The sequence below is a fragment of the Thunnus thynnus genome, chromosome 22, assembly GCF_963924715.1.
Source record: "Thunnus thynnus chromosome 22, fThuThy2.1, whole genome shotgun sequence".
NCBI lineage: Eukaryota > Metazoa > Chordata > Actinopteri > Scombriformes > Scombridae > Thunnus > Thunnus thynnus.
The window spans coordinates 13359677-13375544 of record NC_089538.1 but is presented as its reverse complement, the minus strand read 5'-3'; the positions used below and the strand labels follow the sequence as shown (position 1 = coordinate 13375544).

The 15868-nt window shown below is 39.3% G+C and overlaps 1 protein-coding gene across 1 annotated transcript; it reads left to right on the top strand.

Moving 5' to 3' along the window:
• The first annotated feature begins 5570 nt into the window (after window positions 1–5570).
• On the top strand, window positions 5571–14556 carry trip6 (thyroid hormone receptor interactor 6). The gene is made up of 11 exons (XM_067579315.1): window positions 5571–5666; window positions 6163–6198; window positions 8382–8619; window positions 9339–9442; window positions 9610–9723; window positions 9852–10439; window positions 10830–10926; window positions 11015–11184; window positions 11306–11484; window positions 11598–11718; window positions 12234–14556. The coding sequence occupies exons 3-11, from the start codon at window positions 8391–8393 to the stop codon at window positions 12363–12365; spliced, it is 1734 nt and encodes a 577-aa protein (XP_067435416.1). The 5' UTR covers window positions 5571–5666; window positions 6163–6198; window positions 8382–8390; the 3' UTR covers window positions 12366–14556.
• Window positions 14557–15868: the final 1312 nt, after the last annotated feature.

The following is a 15868-nucleotide window of genomic DNA, read 5'->3' as shown; positions in this document are numbered from 1 at the left end:
TGTGCCCTGGTCATTAAGTCGTATAAAAAAAATGTATCATTCTTACAAGTTTCACTCATATTTTGGTGCATGATTTCATCCTAATTTCTCAGGATATTATTTAAAGATAAGAAGCAATGGCATTCAAATATAAACTGTGTCATTGCTGAGTTGGCCAGTTCATGTAAAGGGAGATTAATAATTGCTCCACAACACTGTTCGGAAGCTTCTGGCATGCTGCCTGAGAGCACAGGAGACGTGTTATGAGGACAAAGAGGAAGGAAGCGAGACAAAATCGATCGTTCGAGATGGGAGACACCTCCTCCTGATGGTGAAAAACAACCTTTACCCCGGCCTGACTGAGAGAAATGCAGCCGACAGATGTGCAGGAACTGCCCTGCACACACACACACACACCCCCACACACACACACACACTTCTGTATGCATCCTGCGAAGCTGCTCAGAGACATGGATGAAAACGCCTCCGCAGGACATCCGTCAATAATAAAGCAAGCAGGAGACAAGGGAGGAGAAATGGAGATGGGGGGGAGGAGGGGGAGTGTTATGGAGCAAGGGGACAAGGGCTCAGGGGTCACGAATAACTAAAAAACAAGCGGAAAGTTACCTCATCCTCAATGCAACCTTGGGTTCACAGAGAAACCAGATACAAGACAGTTAATTGACACTCTGCAAAAACGAACTATGAACTGTATTTCCTTCAGATCAAAATAATTCCTAAAAGAAGACTTTGAAGGAGCAGACGAATCATCAAGGTTGATGATGGATAGAAATAAAGATATATAGAGAGATAAGCGCTCCTTGCACAAAAAGCTGTGATTGCCTAATGCTGCAAGTGGTCATATGATTAATAAAGAGAAGATTGTTTTAATTTCCACCTATAAGATTGAATACTGCACCCAATTAAGCTATAATGTGAAAGAAAAATGTGGAATTTCTTAAATTTTATGTGCAAAAGTGCACCTGAATTTACATTTTTGCCTTTTAGATTTTAAGCGTATTGCGGAAAACTAGAAGACACTTCAGTACTCCTGAATGATGCACAAAATTTGAGTTATTGAGAATAGTTTTTGACTCCTAATGGTGAAAAACAACCCACCCTTGTACACCGCCTTGCAAGTCTAGTTTAGTTTTTAGCTGCTACTCGTAAAATAGTAAAATGTCTTTTATAAACTTTATAATACAAGTTTTATGAAAAGCAAATGAGTCAAACATGGAATAAAAAACAGACAACATGACCATGTATGGGTATAAATCCTTTGAAAATGTGAATCGGAAGTAAAGTGTTTGCATGGGGGTGTAGAGCTCGTGTGCGTGTCCTTGTGCTTTTATTTGTTTGGATGGAGGTCGGATCAATTGTGTGCTTTGTAAAAAAAAAAAAAAGGAAAAAAACCATAAAGGAAAACAACGATTAAGAAAACAGAGAGGGAGATGTAGGTCTCGGCTACTTCCAGGCATTGTGAGAAGAACGGATGAGGGGGGCGGTTGAGGAAAAGTGAGAACATTACTAAACAGGTTCACCAATGGGCGGAAGCCATTGAGTCTATCCCGTCTGCATCTTACCACGACTGTCAGTGTCCATCAGCGACCCACTGGCCCTGTTTGTGATGAAAGGAATAATTGTTAATATTGGCAATCAAGCTGATGATATGGAGTGACTTTTCTTAGCTTTTGTCAATGAAGAGCAAAGTCTGTTTATGGAAATGTAAAAGAAAATCAATTCTTCAATTGTCACTCCTCATCAAACAAAACAAAAGCAGGGATTCCCCTCGTTTTGCAGTTTCCTGGTTGCCTGGACAGAACTACATATTGTTCATCTGATAATGTATGGCCTGAAGTCATGCTTTGACTTCAAATCCCCCAGTTGGTGCCAAAGTGTTGATGGCTCCTGCAACAATAACACACAGATCTGCCTAAACTGTTTCTTCCTGTGATTGCAGAACACTCTGGACATATAAGGGCAAACACTGCAGAGCTACTGGAAGGAGGAGCAGGAGAAGGAGGAGGAGAAGGAGGAGGAGGAGGAGGAGGAGGAAGCGGGGATATCCCAGGGAGCGGCCTCGGCTGTTTGTCCACTTATTGGCGGGGATGGACTTGGAGATGAAAAATAAATAATAAAGTTATGAAACCCTTCCTTTGAAGAAGCGCCTTGGGGGAAGCAGTGGACTTCCAACGTGGTACTGGGTGGGGTGGGAGGAAGAAGAAGGAGGAGGAGGAGGAGGGTGGAGAGGGTAAAGGGAAAGGGACGGTTGACCCAGATCTCATGAACCGTAAAAATATTAAAGCATACATTTGACCTCCATACTCACTGCTGCTTGCAGGATGGAAAACAACTCGATATTGACGTTAACATGTCCATTAAGACCAGACCATGTGCTCAATAAGCTGATACATGTACAGTCCAAGAAATATTAAATCAAATGAATATAAAACAAACTTTGCTAAGGCTAAAATATTAAGCATATATTATAGGTTAGCACTAAATTCATCTTATATGACTCATATGAATAAAGCTTTGTTTCTAAACTAGAAAATGGATACAGTTATAATGAAGCTTTTAAAATTTGGTGGCCAATTTCCACAGTTAACTCTGGTTTTTGGGAAATACATGTAAATACTGGGTTTAACATAGTTAAACAGATGCACAGTTGCAATAATATTGCATGTAATTTGGAATATGAACCAGAACCCCAAATCCTCATTACTGCACTGCACACTGATTTGTACAATGTGCGTATCTGTAGTTTGTATTTTTTGTATTTTATATTATGTATATATGTTATTTTACTATATATTGTATGAAAGCAGAGTAAATATATACAATGTATTTAGTTATTTCACTGTGTATCTTGGACACACATGTTTCTTGGGGTGAATAAAGTTTTATTTAATCTTATCGTTATTCATTTTAACGGTATTGCAATCTTCCTTGTCAAATTTTTTATGTGCAAATATAAATAGTACAAACAATTGTTAAAGTCCCCTTCCACCTAAATATGTGTTTTGCTTATTGTTCCTCCAGCTGAATGTTTGAGCTTCACTGTGCAGAACGTTGCACATGCAGAGCTGAAAGATGTTTTCACATTCATCTGCTGAAAGTGGAAAGTTTCTCTGCGCTTGCCTTAAATCTCAGTTTAAGGCGTGTACTGCACTTAAAAGCATGATTTTATGACATCACAACTGGTTTGTAGCCGTTTGTGGTCCAACATGAAACTTACACAAATGTGATGTGGAAATTTGAAACCTCCAGTACACAAACTCGCAGGAACATATTAGGGGAAAATCAGAATTAACTACTGCACACTGAGATGACTTTACTGTGACTTTATAAGGAGTGAACAATGTGTTTTGCCTGTAGCTTCCTCAGGTTTGTTCAGCACAATCGCATGAGTACTCACAAGTGTGATAAATACATCTGAGTCACATGACTAATTATCACAGTCTTCATTTTTTCAAAGTGAGCATTTTACAAAGGGCATGACATGATTAATATTACACAGAGTTAGAAGAATTGCACCATTTTACATCATTTAAACTTCATTAGAAAGACTAGACTATCAGTTCTACAGCTGTCTCTCTACACCATTAAATGGGAAGACCTAGTGGTTCATCTCTCCCTAAGAGTCCAAATAGCCCGTGAAGAGAGATACAAGTTAATATTTACATATTACAGATAAGAACTCAAATCCTGTATTTCATAAAGTTTATAAGGTTTAATAGTTTTCAATTCATAAATCCAAAATGTCTCCTTTCTTAAGAGCTGGTTCATCAAATTACCATCTCTTGAATTGGGTTGCACTCTTTCAATGCTGAGAAATTTTAGGGAAGTAGCCGACCCATGGTTTTTCTCCTTGTAGTGTCTAGCAATGGCATAATCCATATTTCCATTTCTAATGGCAGCCTTATGCTCAACAGTTTGAGATTTTTGGCCTACATTCATTAAGCCACATGAGCATTTCAAGATGTAAATGACGTGTGTAGAGAAACAATTGATGAATTCTTTCATATCATATTTCTTTCCTGTATGAGGGTGATTGAATGTCTTGGTATCAAGTGTGTTTGAACAGTGTGCACATTTTCCACATCTATAATTTCTAAACACTTGTTGAGAAAGCTGATTAGTATGTGAAAGTCCTTATACATAGAACTGACATCAGTATCTCTGACATTTCTGCATTTCTGCCTAGCCAAGCAAAAACGAGGTCTGGAGGATAATAAATGATTCAAACTTTGGTCACATTCTAGGATTTTCCAGTGTTTGTTTATAATCTGTTTGACTTGCATAGATGCTGTACAGTATTCAGACACAAAGGTCTTTTGGATCTTTTGATTACTGTTAATGAAAATAGAAAATTGGAGACATCTATTTTTAAAAAAGAAACTGACAGAAACACCATTTTACACTACAAGTTTCCACCCCGACCGTATGATCAGCAACATCCTATATGGTCAGTTTGTAGGATTGAGAAGAATATGTAGAAAAGAAGAGGATTATCAAACTAAGGATAAAGAAATGTCTCAGTGTTTTAGACAAAGGTGATATGACCAGACACTCATTGATCAAGCTATTGAAAAAGCTAACAGTGTGGATAGGGAAAAATTATTACCCCCCCCCAGCTTTTTCAACAGTTGAGGTGGAAACATGTAGTGTAAAATGGTGTTTCTGTCAGTTTGATAAATAGATGTCTCCATTTTTCTATTTTCATTAACAGTAATCAAAAGATCTAAAAGACCTTTGTGTCTGAATACTGTACAGCATCTATGCAAGTCAAACAGATTATAAAGAAACACTGGAAAATCCTAGAATGTGACACAAATTTGAATCATTTGTCATCCTCCAGACCTCGTTTTTGCTTGGCTAGGCAGAAATGCAGAAATGTCAGAGATACTGATGTCAATTCTATGTAAAAGGAACCTACACAAACTAATTGGCTTTCTCAACAAGTGTTTGGAAATTATAGATGTGGAAAATGTGCACACTGTTCAAACACACTTGATACCAAGACATTCAATCACCCTCATACAGGAAAGAAACATGATATGAAAGAATTCATCAACTGTTTCTCTACACACGTCATTTACATCTTGAAATGCTCATGTGGCTTAATGAATGTAGGCCAAACAAAGCTGCATCTCAAACTGTTGAGCATAAGGCTGCCATTAGAAATGGAAATATGGATTATGCCATTGCCATGGGTTGGCTACTTCCCTAAAATTTATCGCCATTGAAAGAGTGCAACCGGATCTAAGAGATGGTAATTTGATGGACCAGATCTTGAGAAAGGAGGCATTTTGGATTTATGAATTGAACAGTGGCAGTGGCGGCTGGTAACTCAAAAATTGGGGAGGACAGGAGTTTATAATCTGTTTGACTTGCATAGATGCCGTACAATATTCAGACACAAAGGTTTTTCTTTTAACCATAACCATAACCACTACTTGCCTAACTGTAACCCTAACCATAACCTAAACCACTGACCTAAAAATATTCTTTTTCCCAATTTGGGACACAGCTCAAGTCTGAAATTTGTCCCCAGAAAGTAGCCTATGACAGACCACCCACCCACACACACACACACACACACACACACACAGTAGCTACGTCACACATTGGGAATGCAGTGAGGAGCTGCTGCTGCTGCTGAAGGCCTCAGGATCCGCAACAAAGTAGGTTAACGACGCTAAACCAAAAAGAAAGTTGTATATACACGTATATAACTTTTACTTAACTTTGAACATTTAAATGGAGGCGTGGGTTATGTCTGTGTGGGTCATTTCTGGTGTTAGGCGTCGGTTACTTCATGATTTTCCTCTTCGGTTGTGTTGAAGTTAGCCTGGAGGCAAGGCACGAGCTTTGCTCGAGTTCAAAACAGCCTAGAAAACAAGTAAATAAGGCTGTTATTAAAGTTAATTATGGCGAATTAACTTTCATTACGGGTTGTTTTACCAGTTAAGTGGCGTGTTTTACACAGAAATGACGCACAGAGGACAGATTTGTACAAACAACTGGGCAGTTAGTGTCTCTATTCATCCTAATGAGACAAGTTAACGTTGATGTGCGTAACAAGGTTACTGTTAGCGTCAAGGAAATGTGTTTTTAATGTGTGTTTAATGTGCTGTATCTGTGTCGTGTCTCAATTTTTATGTTGTTATTGATTTGTAGATGAGACCGAAGGAGAGGAGGGAGTCACTGTAAAAGGTAGGAAATGCTAATATGTTGCTAATAGCATGCTAGTCTTGATTTGCGATTCTTGATAGTGATATATTTATCATATTTCTCAACCCATATTGACGTAAGCCGAGTTGTCTTCTTGGTATTTTGCGCAATTCAACAACCACACATCGCTAATTACATGCAGCTACATTTAAACATGTTGTTAGCCGCAGCCTTTAGCCTTCAAAGTAAAGGCTTGATAATAATGGACTGTACAGAACGAACAGAAAGTGTGTGTAAAACTGAAAGAAGCTGTAAATAGAGGAAACAACCATTAAGTCTGCATTTGCTACCAGTTTCTTCAGCCGTGCTGGATTTGTCGATCATTAGTTTTCTGTGTTGCTGCGATGTTTAGTGCTTTACTTTGAAGTGGAAAAAGACACCGGATGTTTTCTTTCTTCATTCCTGCGTGCTTGACTCTCGTCTCTGTCATCAACTTTGACATTTCATGAGTTGATGATCCTCCTTTGCATTCAGCAAGAGCTTCAGCTAATAAATGGACAAATACACGAGCTTTGTCTCTTTTAAATCACATAAAAACCTCACAATTGGCATTAAAACGCGGAGTGATGAAGGATTAATTTCCTGGCCCAGCCATCCTCGGATTTGAGTGTGTGCTCATCCGGATTCAGACAGGGGCTTAATTCAGGTCTATATCGGAGGTGGTGGTCACTGTGTAATGTCAGTGAAGTCCATGCTGAAAGTGCAAGGTTTAAGTTTAACTACAATAACTCCATGGATAAGAAATACAAGTCACTACTAAAAGAATACATGTCAAATACAAACCATAAAGGCTTAAATCCAGTGTCCAAGCATTGTTTTTCTACATCATCCTTGCATCCATCATTATAATCCTCTTACCAACAAGGATTTATGATGGCTACACGACCCACATACAATCAATCTGAGTGGATTATTAATTTCTTCACTCTGACAATAGTGATTTGGCTCAGTTGGCCCTGTACTTGTAATCCATTTGGACACCATGTCAATCACACAATGGCTTTCCAAAACCGTTAAAACAGAGCTTTTGTGCATAGAGTTTTGATGAGAAATAATCATTAAACTTTCATTTTTTTGGTTATCATTTCCTCTATAAAGGATACATGTAATGACACATGCCTATCAGAGGTTACCAAATCACGAAAAGTGATAACATTTCTCAAAATTACTTACTTTGACCCCTAATAGTATTCAATTTGTAAATACATATAAAGAAGAATACATGCAAATGTTTAAAATGATCAAAAATTTTGTTGCAAACTATTCAGTACTAAAAGACTCTTTTGGAAAATCAACAACAACCTTTATTTGCTTTCCTCCAGGTTCTCATTTTCCTTTCTCTAAACTGACGCTGAAATGTATTAGATGTGTTTTTCCTTTAAAGAAGATCTGTATCTTAACGGAGGATGTCAGGTGCAAGTCAGCACTTTGTCAGCTCAGCTGTGTTCTCCAGTGTTGTTATTTATTTATCCCACAGATACATAATATATTGTTATGAGCCAGGTGTTCACATGTACACAGACACATATCATTACATAACGTTTCCTGTCTTGTTTTTGTCTCGGCTTCATTTGGAAATCACTGATTCTAGCGTGTAAACACCCAAAAACAATAACCATTGTGGTGGATAACAGGCGAGGGGCAACCACGGATTTGCACCTGTTTGTGTATCTGTGTACGAGTTTGATTGTGTGCGTGTGTGCGTGCACTAGACATCTCGTGTTTGTGTCTCGAAGCACACAAACACACACACGCACACACACACACACGTTTCAGGGCAATGTGCGAGCCTGCTGGAAATCCCCGAGCCTTTCAGAACGGCTGTTCTCTTCCTGCTCCTCAACTAGAAGCCTATTGTTCAATCTGTGTGTCCCTGTTGCCATAGGAAACAAAGCCTGAAGCATCCCTTAGTTTCCATTGGTTACCTATGACAAAAATACACACAAGAGCCACAGCTGTGCCCATGCAAATTCATACTAAAAGCTGTAAGCATAATCCTGCATATTCATTTAACTGTTATCAGGCAAAGCAAAGTCAGTATTGCGTAACACTGATTTGCAGTTAGGATGCAACTGTATTTGAGAAAAACAATAAATTCATGCTGCCAAAAGTCTGGAAATAACTTGACAGATCAGTTGTAACAGTAATATCGTCCTTGACCTCAGAAGCCTGCCATGTCCGGTCCCACCTGGCTGCCACCGAGGACTCTGGAAAGCCCAGAGCGTGCCGTCCCCCAGATGTCCCACTCTGCAGGGTCAGCAATCTACCGAGCCCCCAACAAGAAGGGCACGTCTGACTTTCGGCCAAAATATGGCCCCTATGACCAGAACGGAGGAGGAGGAGGAGGAGGTGGAGGAGGAGGAGGGATGATAGCCAACAGGTACATGGCTACTGGACCCACAGGTGAGACCACGCTACTTGTCACATACTGTCAAATCTATTGTAGGACATGCTGGTGGTATTATTCCTCAGTTTATTTCAGATTGTAGGCACATTTTAATAAAGACACAATTCACACACATCTTATAAATAACACACAAATATCTGCCTTGACCAGAGTACGTAATGTGCAACTTTTGGAAGCATTTACTCAACTTAATCCAAAATGCAAATACATTTACTCATTTCCTGCCACTGCTGGAACAGATAACAAGCACCGTAAAATCTTGGTATGTGCAATAACATCCGTATGCCTTCATTATGAGTAACCGATCTTTTTATAAATACAACAAAAGGAAGCAGTATGCAGAGTCATACAGTACAGTGTCAACAGCCTGGCCTTCAAATAAGTTTAGTAAATGATGAAGTCATCAGTTTGTCATTTTGTAGGGCTTCTTCTGAAATTCGGGCTTTTTCAAAGTCTGCGTCAAAGATGACGATTGAAGGAGCGCCCCGGTAGCCGAAAGGTTACAGCGCACGTCACATAACCGCAACGTCCCTGGTTCAACTCTGGCTTGGGACCGTTGTTACATGTCGTACATCTCTCTCTCTCTCTCTCTCTCTCCTCTTGTTTCCTGTCTGCATCTCCACTATCAGCTCTCCATTAAAGGCAAAACAAGCCCAAAAACATATCTTTAAAAAAAAAAAAAAAGATCATTCAATGTCTGTTCTTCAATCAAAAGGTGGGCCTATTCATCATTCGTCTAGTGATCACTATTACTCCCCTCCACATGGTCCCAAAGACGACCGCAACTGGAGCCCTCACATAGACAGCTACGAGCTGATGGTAGGTACACCTCTAAGCTGTGGTCATTTCCAATCTGCCATATTCTATAAGTTATAGTGAAACACTGAAAAAGTGATCAGAACATCAAACAGTTGAAACATTTTAAAGTGTTTATTAAATGTAGAGTTCTTATGTGCCAACATGTTTCTGATTCTGTTCTCTTTTAGCACCGTGGTCCTGAAAAACCAGTGAGCCATCACTCCAAAATCGATGCTGATATTGACTCCCTCACCAGTATGCTCGCTGATCTTGACAGTCACCCACATGACTCCAGCACACAAGTATGATAGTACACTTACTGATTGATTTTGACTCAAGGAATATTAGTGTAATAATACATTTTAATTTCATAATCATTGTGCAAATTTTACCATCAGTATTTAAATGTATTAATTTTCTGACTCCACAGCTGTACGACAATGTGCCTTACAACAAATACCTCTCAGGGGATCACTACAAGCCTGCACACCAGAGCGCAGGCCCTCCTCAGGGTCGGCCATCCATGGGCTACCCCCCTCACCCCCAGAGCCAATACCACCCGGCGCCCCCCTACCCCAGCGAGCATCAGACGCCTCAGTACTCCACTTCACACCAGCAGGACTACTACTCGTCTTCTTCAGCTCCTAAACCCTACCCTCAGCCTGTCCCGGCCTCCTACACCACGGCTTCAACTCCCACCGGGCCCAGGTTCAGCGTCCAGGTCAAGACGGCGCAGCCCGTCACCTACTCTCAGACAGGGAGGCAGGCCGAGCAGGCCTACACCCCACCCCCTCCTCGCCAGCACGTGTCACGCCCCCCACCTCAGACAAGTCCGCAGGGCTGGTACTCCCAACACCCCAGCTCACAAACTCAGGAGATGCACTCTGATGAGGGGTACAAGGGGAGCAGCTCAGGGTCTGGAGGAAGAGTTAACCAGGTTCCCATGTCTAAGAGAGGGATGGAAAATAATCAAACAGGGTCAGGGGCCGCACTGAGTCCTGCTTATCAGTCCAGCAAGGTAGGGGGACAAACTGCATCTGTGTTTGAGAATGAGATGTGAGCTTTAAATGAAATTAAAACATTGTGTGAAGTTGTTTTAATCTCCCACACTGAACATAGATAAAATAGTCTTAATTTGGTAAGAGTTTGATTTAAATCATATCTGATCAAACAGTAAATAAACCAGATTATTAATCTGACCAGTTGTTGGATGCTAACTTTTGGCAGTTTTCAATACTCTCTACAGTCGGCCAAAATATAGGTTTGATAGCCAAGTATCATAAATATTGAAGTAATCTTGCAGTCAAAAGACTTAGTTGTGAAAGTGACCATTTCTGCAGTTTTGTTAATGTTATCTTTGGGTTGTCCAGTTACATATTTGTGATTTATGTGTCTTTTTTTTGTCCAGCAGGGGGTAGCAACAACCAGGCCCGAGGAGGAGTTGGATCGACTCACCAAGAAGTTGGTATATGATATGAACCACCCCCCTTCAGAGGACTATTTCGGTACAGTCCCACCACCTTAATGACTAATGACACTGCAAAACTTACATTCTTGCATTTAACAAAATAAAACAAACTCTTCCCCTTTCAGGTCGCTGTGCCCGTTGTGGTGACAACGTGGTCGGCGACGGCAGTGGCTGTATCGCCATGGAACAGGTATTTCACGTGGAGTGTTTTACATGTATCACCTGCCACGCCCGTCTCCGAGGACAACCCTTCTACGCTCTGGACAAGAAGAGTTACTGCGAGAGTTGTTACATTGTAAGTGATTTTAAAAAAAAAAAAAAAAAAAAAGAAGAAGAAGAAGAAGCCACAAACTAAAATTATAATTTCCTGTCGTGCCTACTTTGATTTCTACTCCTGTGTCTCTTTTTCTCGTCAGAGTACTCTAGAGCGCTGTTCAAAGTGCACCAAGCCCATCTTGGATCGTATCCTGCGGGCTATGGGAAAGGCCTACCATCCTCGCTGTTTCACATGTGTAGTTTGTAACTGCTGCTTGGACGGGGTGCCCTTCACCGTGGACGCCACCTCTCAGATCCACTGCATAGACGACTTTCATAGGTACACACACACTTTCCACACACCTGCCGAACACAGAGATGAGGTGTTTTACCTGCTTTTACCTCTACCTTCTTTCTGAACTAACTAATTCTGATGCTTGTTGTCCTTCACAGGAAGTATGCGCCTCGCTGTTCGGTGTGTGGTGAGCCCATCATGCCTGAACTAGGTCAGGAGGAGACTGTCAGGATAGTCGCTCTGGATCGCAGCTTCCACGTCAACTGTTATGTCTGTGAGGTGAGTCAACTTTTTAGTAACTGGACTAAACAGGAAAACACAAAATACATCAGGACCAGTTGATTTTTTTTTTAGAGTTCTCACCAAAAAATGATGGCTCTGAGTTTTATTTGCGTGTCCATACAGTTCAGGTTGGCTGAAGAGTAAAAGACTGAAAAAGCAGTAAATGTAAAACACAGCTGCACAGTTAGTTTTCTCAAAATTATACTTGCAGTTAACCAGTGGCATCACGTAAAGGACTTTTTGTAGGTCTTGTTTAGACAATTAGAAAATTCATAAGATCCACCATCACCCTAATCCATCCCAAAGCTAATTTTTCTTGTTTTCCACAGTATCAGCCCTTTTAAGCTAAAATCTAAAAGTTGACTGAACATTGTAGGATTAATTCACCATATTTTGGTTCAGGCTTGTATTAAACTCACGCTGAGTGCCCCAAAATATTTACAGCGTGAGTCTATGTGAGAGTGTTGAGTTGAACTGACTAAAGTCTCTGTTTTGTTTTTTTTTAACTTCAGGAATGCGGTCTCCTGCTGTCATCTGAAGGGGAGGGTCGTGGTTGTTACCCGCTGGACGGCCACATCTTATGTAAGAGCTGCAGCGCCCGCCGCATCCAGGACCTCTCAGCCAAAATCTCCACTGACTGCTAACAGACCAGCTGTGTGTCCGCTCCACCATTTAGTTTCTCCAGCACAGAGTTTAGTGTCGGAAATTCATAACAGGAAATCATAAACGGTCGACATATTACACGTTATTGATATCGCAGACAGGAGTAACAGTTTTATACCCCTGTTTGTTTAGTCTTGTGAAGTATTTTTTGCGTTTTCTTTGGTTAGTCTGATCTTGAATTGATATAAACCTTGTTATAGTTCCCTCTGTTGGTATGTAGCCGCAATTTCATTTGCAGAGGGAACATTTTCTTACTGTTACTGATTCAAATGAGAGATGGAGTTGTGATGAAGAGACCACCTCACCGGTTATCTTTTCAATCAGATTTCCTACTGCGTTTTCTTTCTTTTTGGTACACATTTACCCTGTTTTACATGTTAAATTCAGTATTCTTATGGCAGTAGCCTGACCTGCAGGCAGCTTGGGCTCCACGTAACATTTATCCACATCGGTACTGCTTAACCAGCAGAAAGCACATTATTTTCATTGTCAAAGACATTGAAAGTAGGAAAGGATACGAGACCTCAAAATGAGGGGTATTTTTGCAGAGAAGCAGCATAAATAATAATGAGAGTGATGGCTTGTCTCTGTGGAGTTTAGGGACCTGTACATTTGTAAAACACTTGGCGTCAAAGTGCTGAACTGCCTCAAAACAAGCATTTTAAAAGCACATAATGCAACAACAACTGTGACTGTATATAACAGGCTAGTTTGGTTTAACAAAGGAACCGTTCTCAAGAAACTGTGTCGGAAAGCATGTAGCCTTTAGTGCAGTGAAACTTTGCAGTGAAGTAGCCTCATAGAACGAGAAATGTAGACGAAAGGAATGTGTAGTAAACTTTACAACCCAGTTTTTTTTTTTTCTCTTTAGCTTTTAAATGCTAGTACAATATTTGCTTGAACAAATCTTTACAGTTACTCTTATTTAGTTATTAAATCGACACTCATAACAGGATTTTTGCCATTTTTTTTAATCATCCAGAATAACATTTTTGAATGTCTACGAAACACAGTCTGCTTTCTTGTTTTTGTCTATTTTAGTTTAAACATTTGTTGTTGGTTGATACTTGACTGTTACATTGAAGATGATGGTGCAATGAAGTCAAATGCTTTCTTCGGTCTAAAGGAAAACAGGGTGTTGGTCAATTATGGGGCTTGAAAACATCCTATTGTGTAAAGCTTGAGCCTCATTTGAAGAGTTTGTACTGTATATGTGCCAGGAAAAGAGATACCTGCTCATGTAAAACTAAAATTAATAGTCATTTTTTTATAGCATATTTGGTCAATTAATGTACTTGAAAAAACTACATCTTTTACTACTTTTACAGGCAGGTTATTCTTTAGATATTGAATGTTTAATTCAAGATGACGACTTCTTTCTCTCCCTTACTTGTTATTGACTTTGGCAAACAACTCTTCACTTGTGGATTTTATTCGTGTTCATCTTTGCACTCATGTGGGCCAAGTTGTCATTTTTCTGAGACTTTGGAGCTTACAGTATTTGTTACGTTTTGATTGTGTTTAAAACCTCTGTCTTTCCGTCCTGATTTTTGTATTTGTGTAACTTAAAGGGCTAGAAATTTGGAAAGCCTTACCTCAAGGATGTCATTCAGTTTCATGTTGATCCTTTTTTGAAACTGGATCTGTCTGTGAACTCTTTTTTTGTGGCAGAACTTGATCATGCTAAAACGGTTCAGAGTTGCAATTTTTCATCTCTTGTTAATTTATCTCATTATGTATATACTGTATTAGCATTAACCTGCTTTTTATCATCTAGGTAATCATTTCATCAATGCTCAAGTGTCATTTTTAAAGAAAAAAAACCCTCACTCATACCAACTATTATGTCTTGTAACTCTTTGAATCATAATTTTGTTCAGTTGCACAACAATCATTCATGTAGCCTCAGTGGCTAACAACTCCCTGTACGTTCAGTTTGAAATGCTGTGAATTTGAACTTGTAAATCAAAGCCGACGGTACCGCAGCATACCTCTGTCCACTGATCAATTCATACGGAGAAGGAGGCTGTTTTGTAACGAATAAGCAGGTTGTTGAAGTAGAAATGGCGGTTAGTTGAATTAATGGGAGAGCATGTGAGCCCAACAAGGCCAGATTTTCTCTCAATGCAGATTGTAGTAACATAATTGATTATTAAAATGTCAGCAAGTTAATCTGTGTGTTTGTCAGTTTTTACACAAACACCAACATGATGAAAACTTCAAGGGGCATTCCACAGACTTTATACATCAAGTTCAGGATTGGGTTGCACCAGCTGTTCTGTGTAAAGTCCTGCGAGTTAATTTCAAACCAGTGGTTCAATAAATAAGGTTTCACTATTAAAACACAAGAAATGTCTTATATAGTAAACACTTTAGATAATGACAAATGATTTGTCAATTAATTAATTAGTTGTTGACTATTTAATTAATTGTCTTGTTTCTTTTGTCTTCTATGACAGTAAACTGAATATTTTTGGGTTTGTCAGAACAAGACTTCTGGGTTTTGGAAAACACTGATCGACATGTTTCACTATTTTCTGACATTTTATGGACCAAACAAGTAATTGATCAAGAAAACAATCAACAGATGAATCAATAATTAAAATGACTGTTAGTTGCAACCTTACACTTTAATGTGTAAATTGGTTATTAGGAAACTACAAGAAGAAACCAAGTATATAAACCAGAAGTGACTGTAGCATCACAAACTGTAACATTACTTAAAAAATAACAGTTTTAGAGACTAAAAGATCTAATAAACTTAACTGCCAATTATTTGTGAATATAGGTATGAGTTTGTTTTATTTCTATATACTTGGATAAATATGTGTGTTTTAGAGTTAGTAGTATTCATGCAGTTTAGAGTGAGAGGGAAATGATTATGCTAAGCTAACTGTCATTATTTGGTAATTTAGTCTAATGTTATTGATATTAAGTTTTGTAATTTGATGTTTGGTGTGTTTTTTCTGTGAAATGTAAAGTGTCAGGTCAGATTATATTTATCATATTCCATATTACCTCTTTTACTCTTCAATCTAAGCAAGTTAGCATTAGCAAGCTAATGTTAGCTTTGTCAGTTGGTTCATTCAGCTTGCTAACGCAACAGTTCCACCTGGTAGTTAATAGCTGAAAATATTTAGTAACTTATCACTATGTAAGAACTAGTTTGTGTAGTACAACCACTTTTAATTTAGTGATGTTTAAATCTCCACCTTGTAAATTTTTACGTTATAACCAGGCTAAGTTTGAATTAATCAACAGCTCCACTTTACTAGTCACACAGAGAGCTCAGTTCAGCCTGTGAAAACAGTTGTATTAGGGCTTCTGTGGCGTCGGCGGGAGCTTTCTATAGTTTCAAAAATAACCCTGATGATGTCATCCGAGGCATTCTCATTTTTAGCAGAAATCCTGAGGAGTTTGAAAGATATCTAGATTTACTTGGGAGGGAAAAGATGCAGTTCAGTTGCACTATGAGAAATGTAGT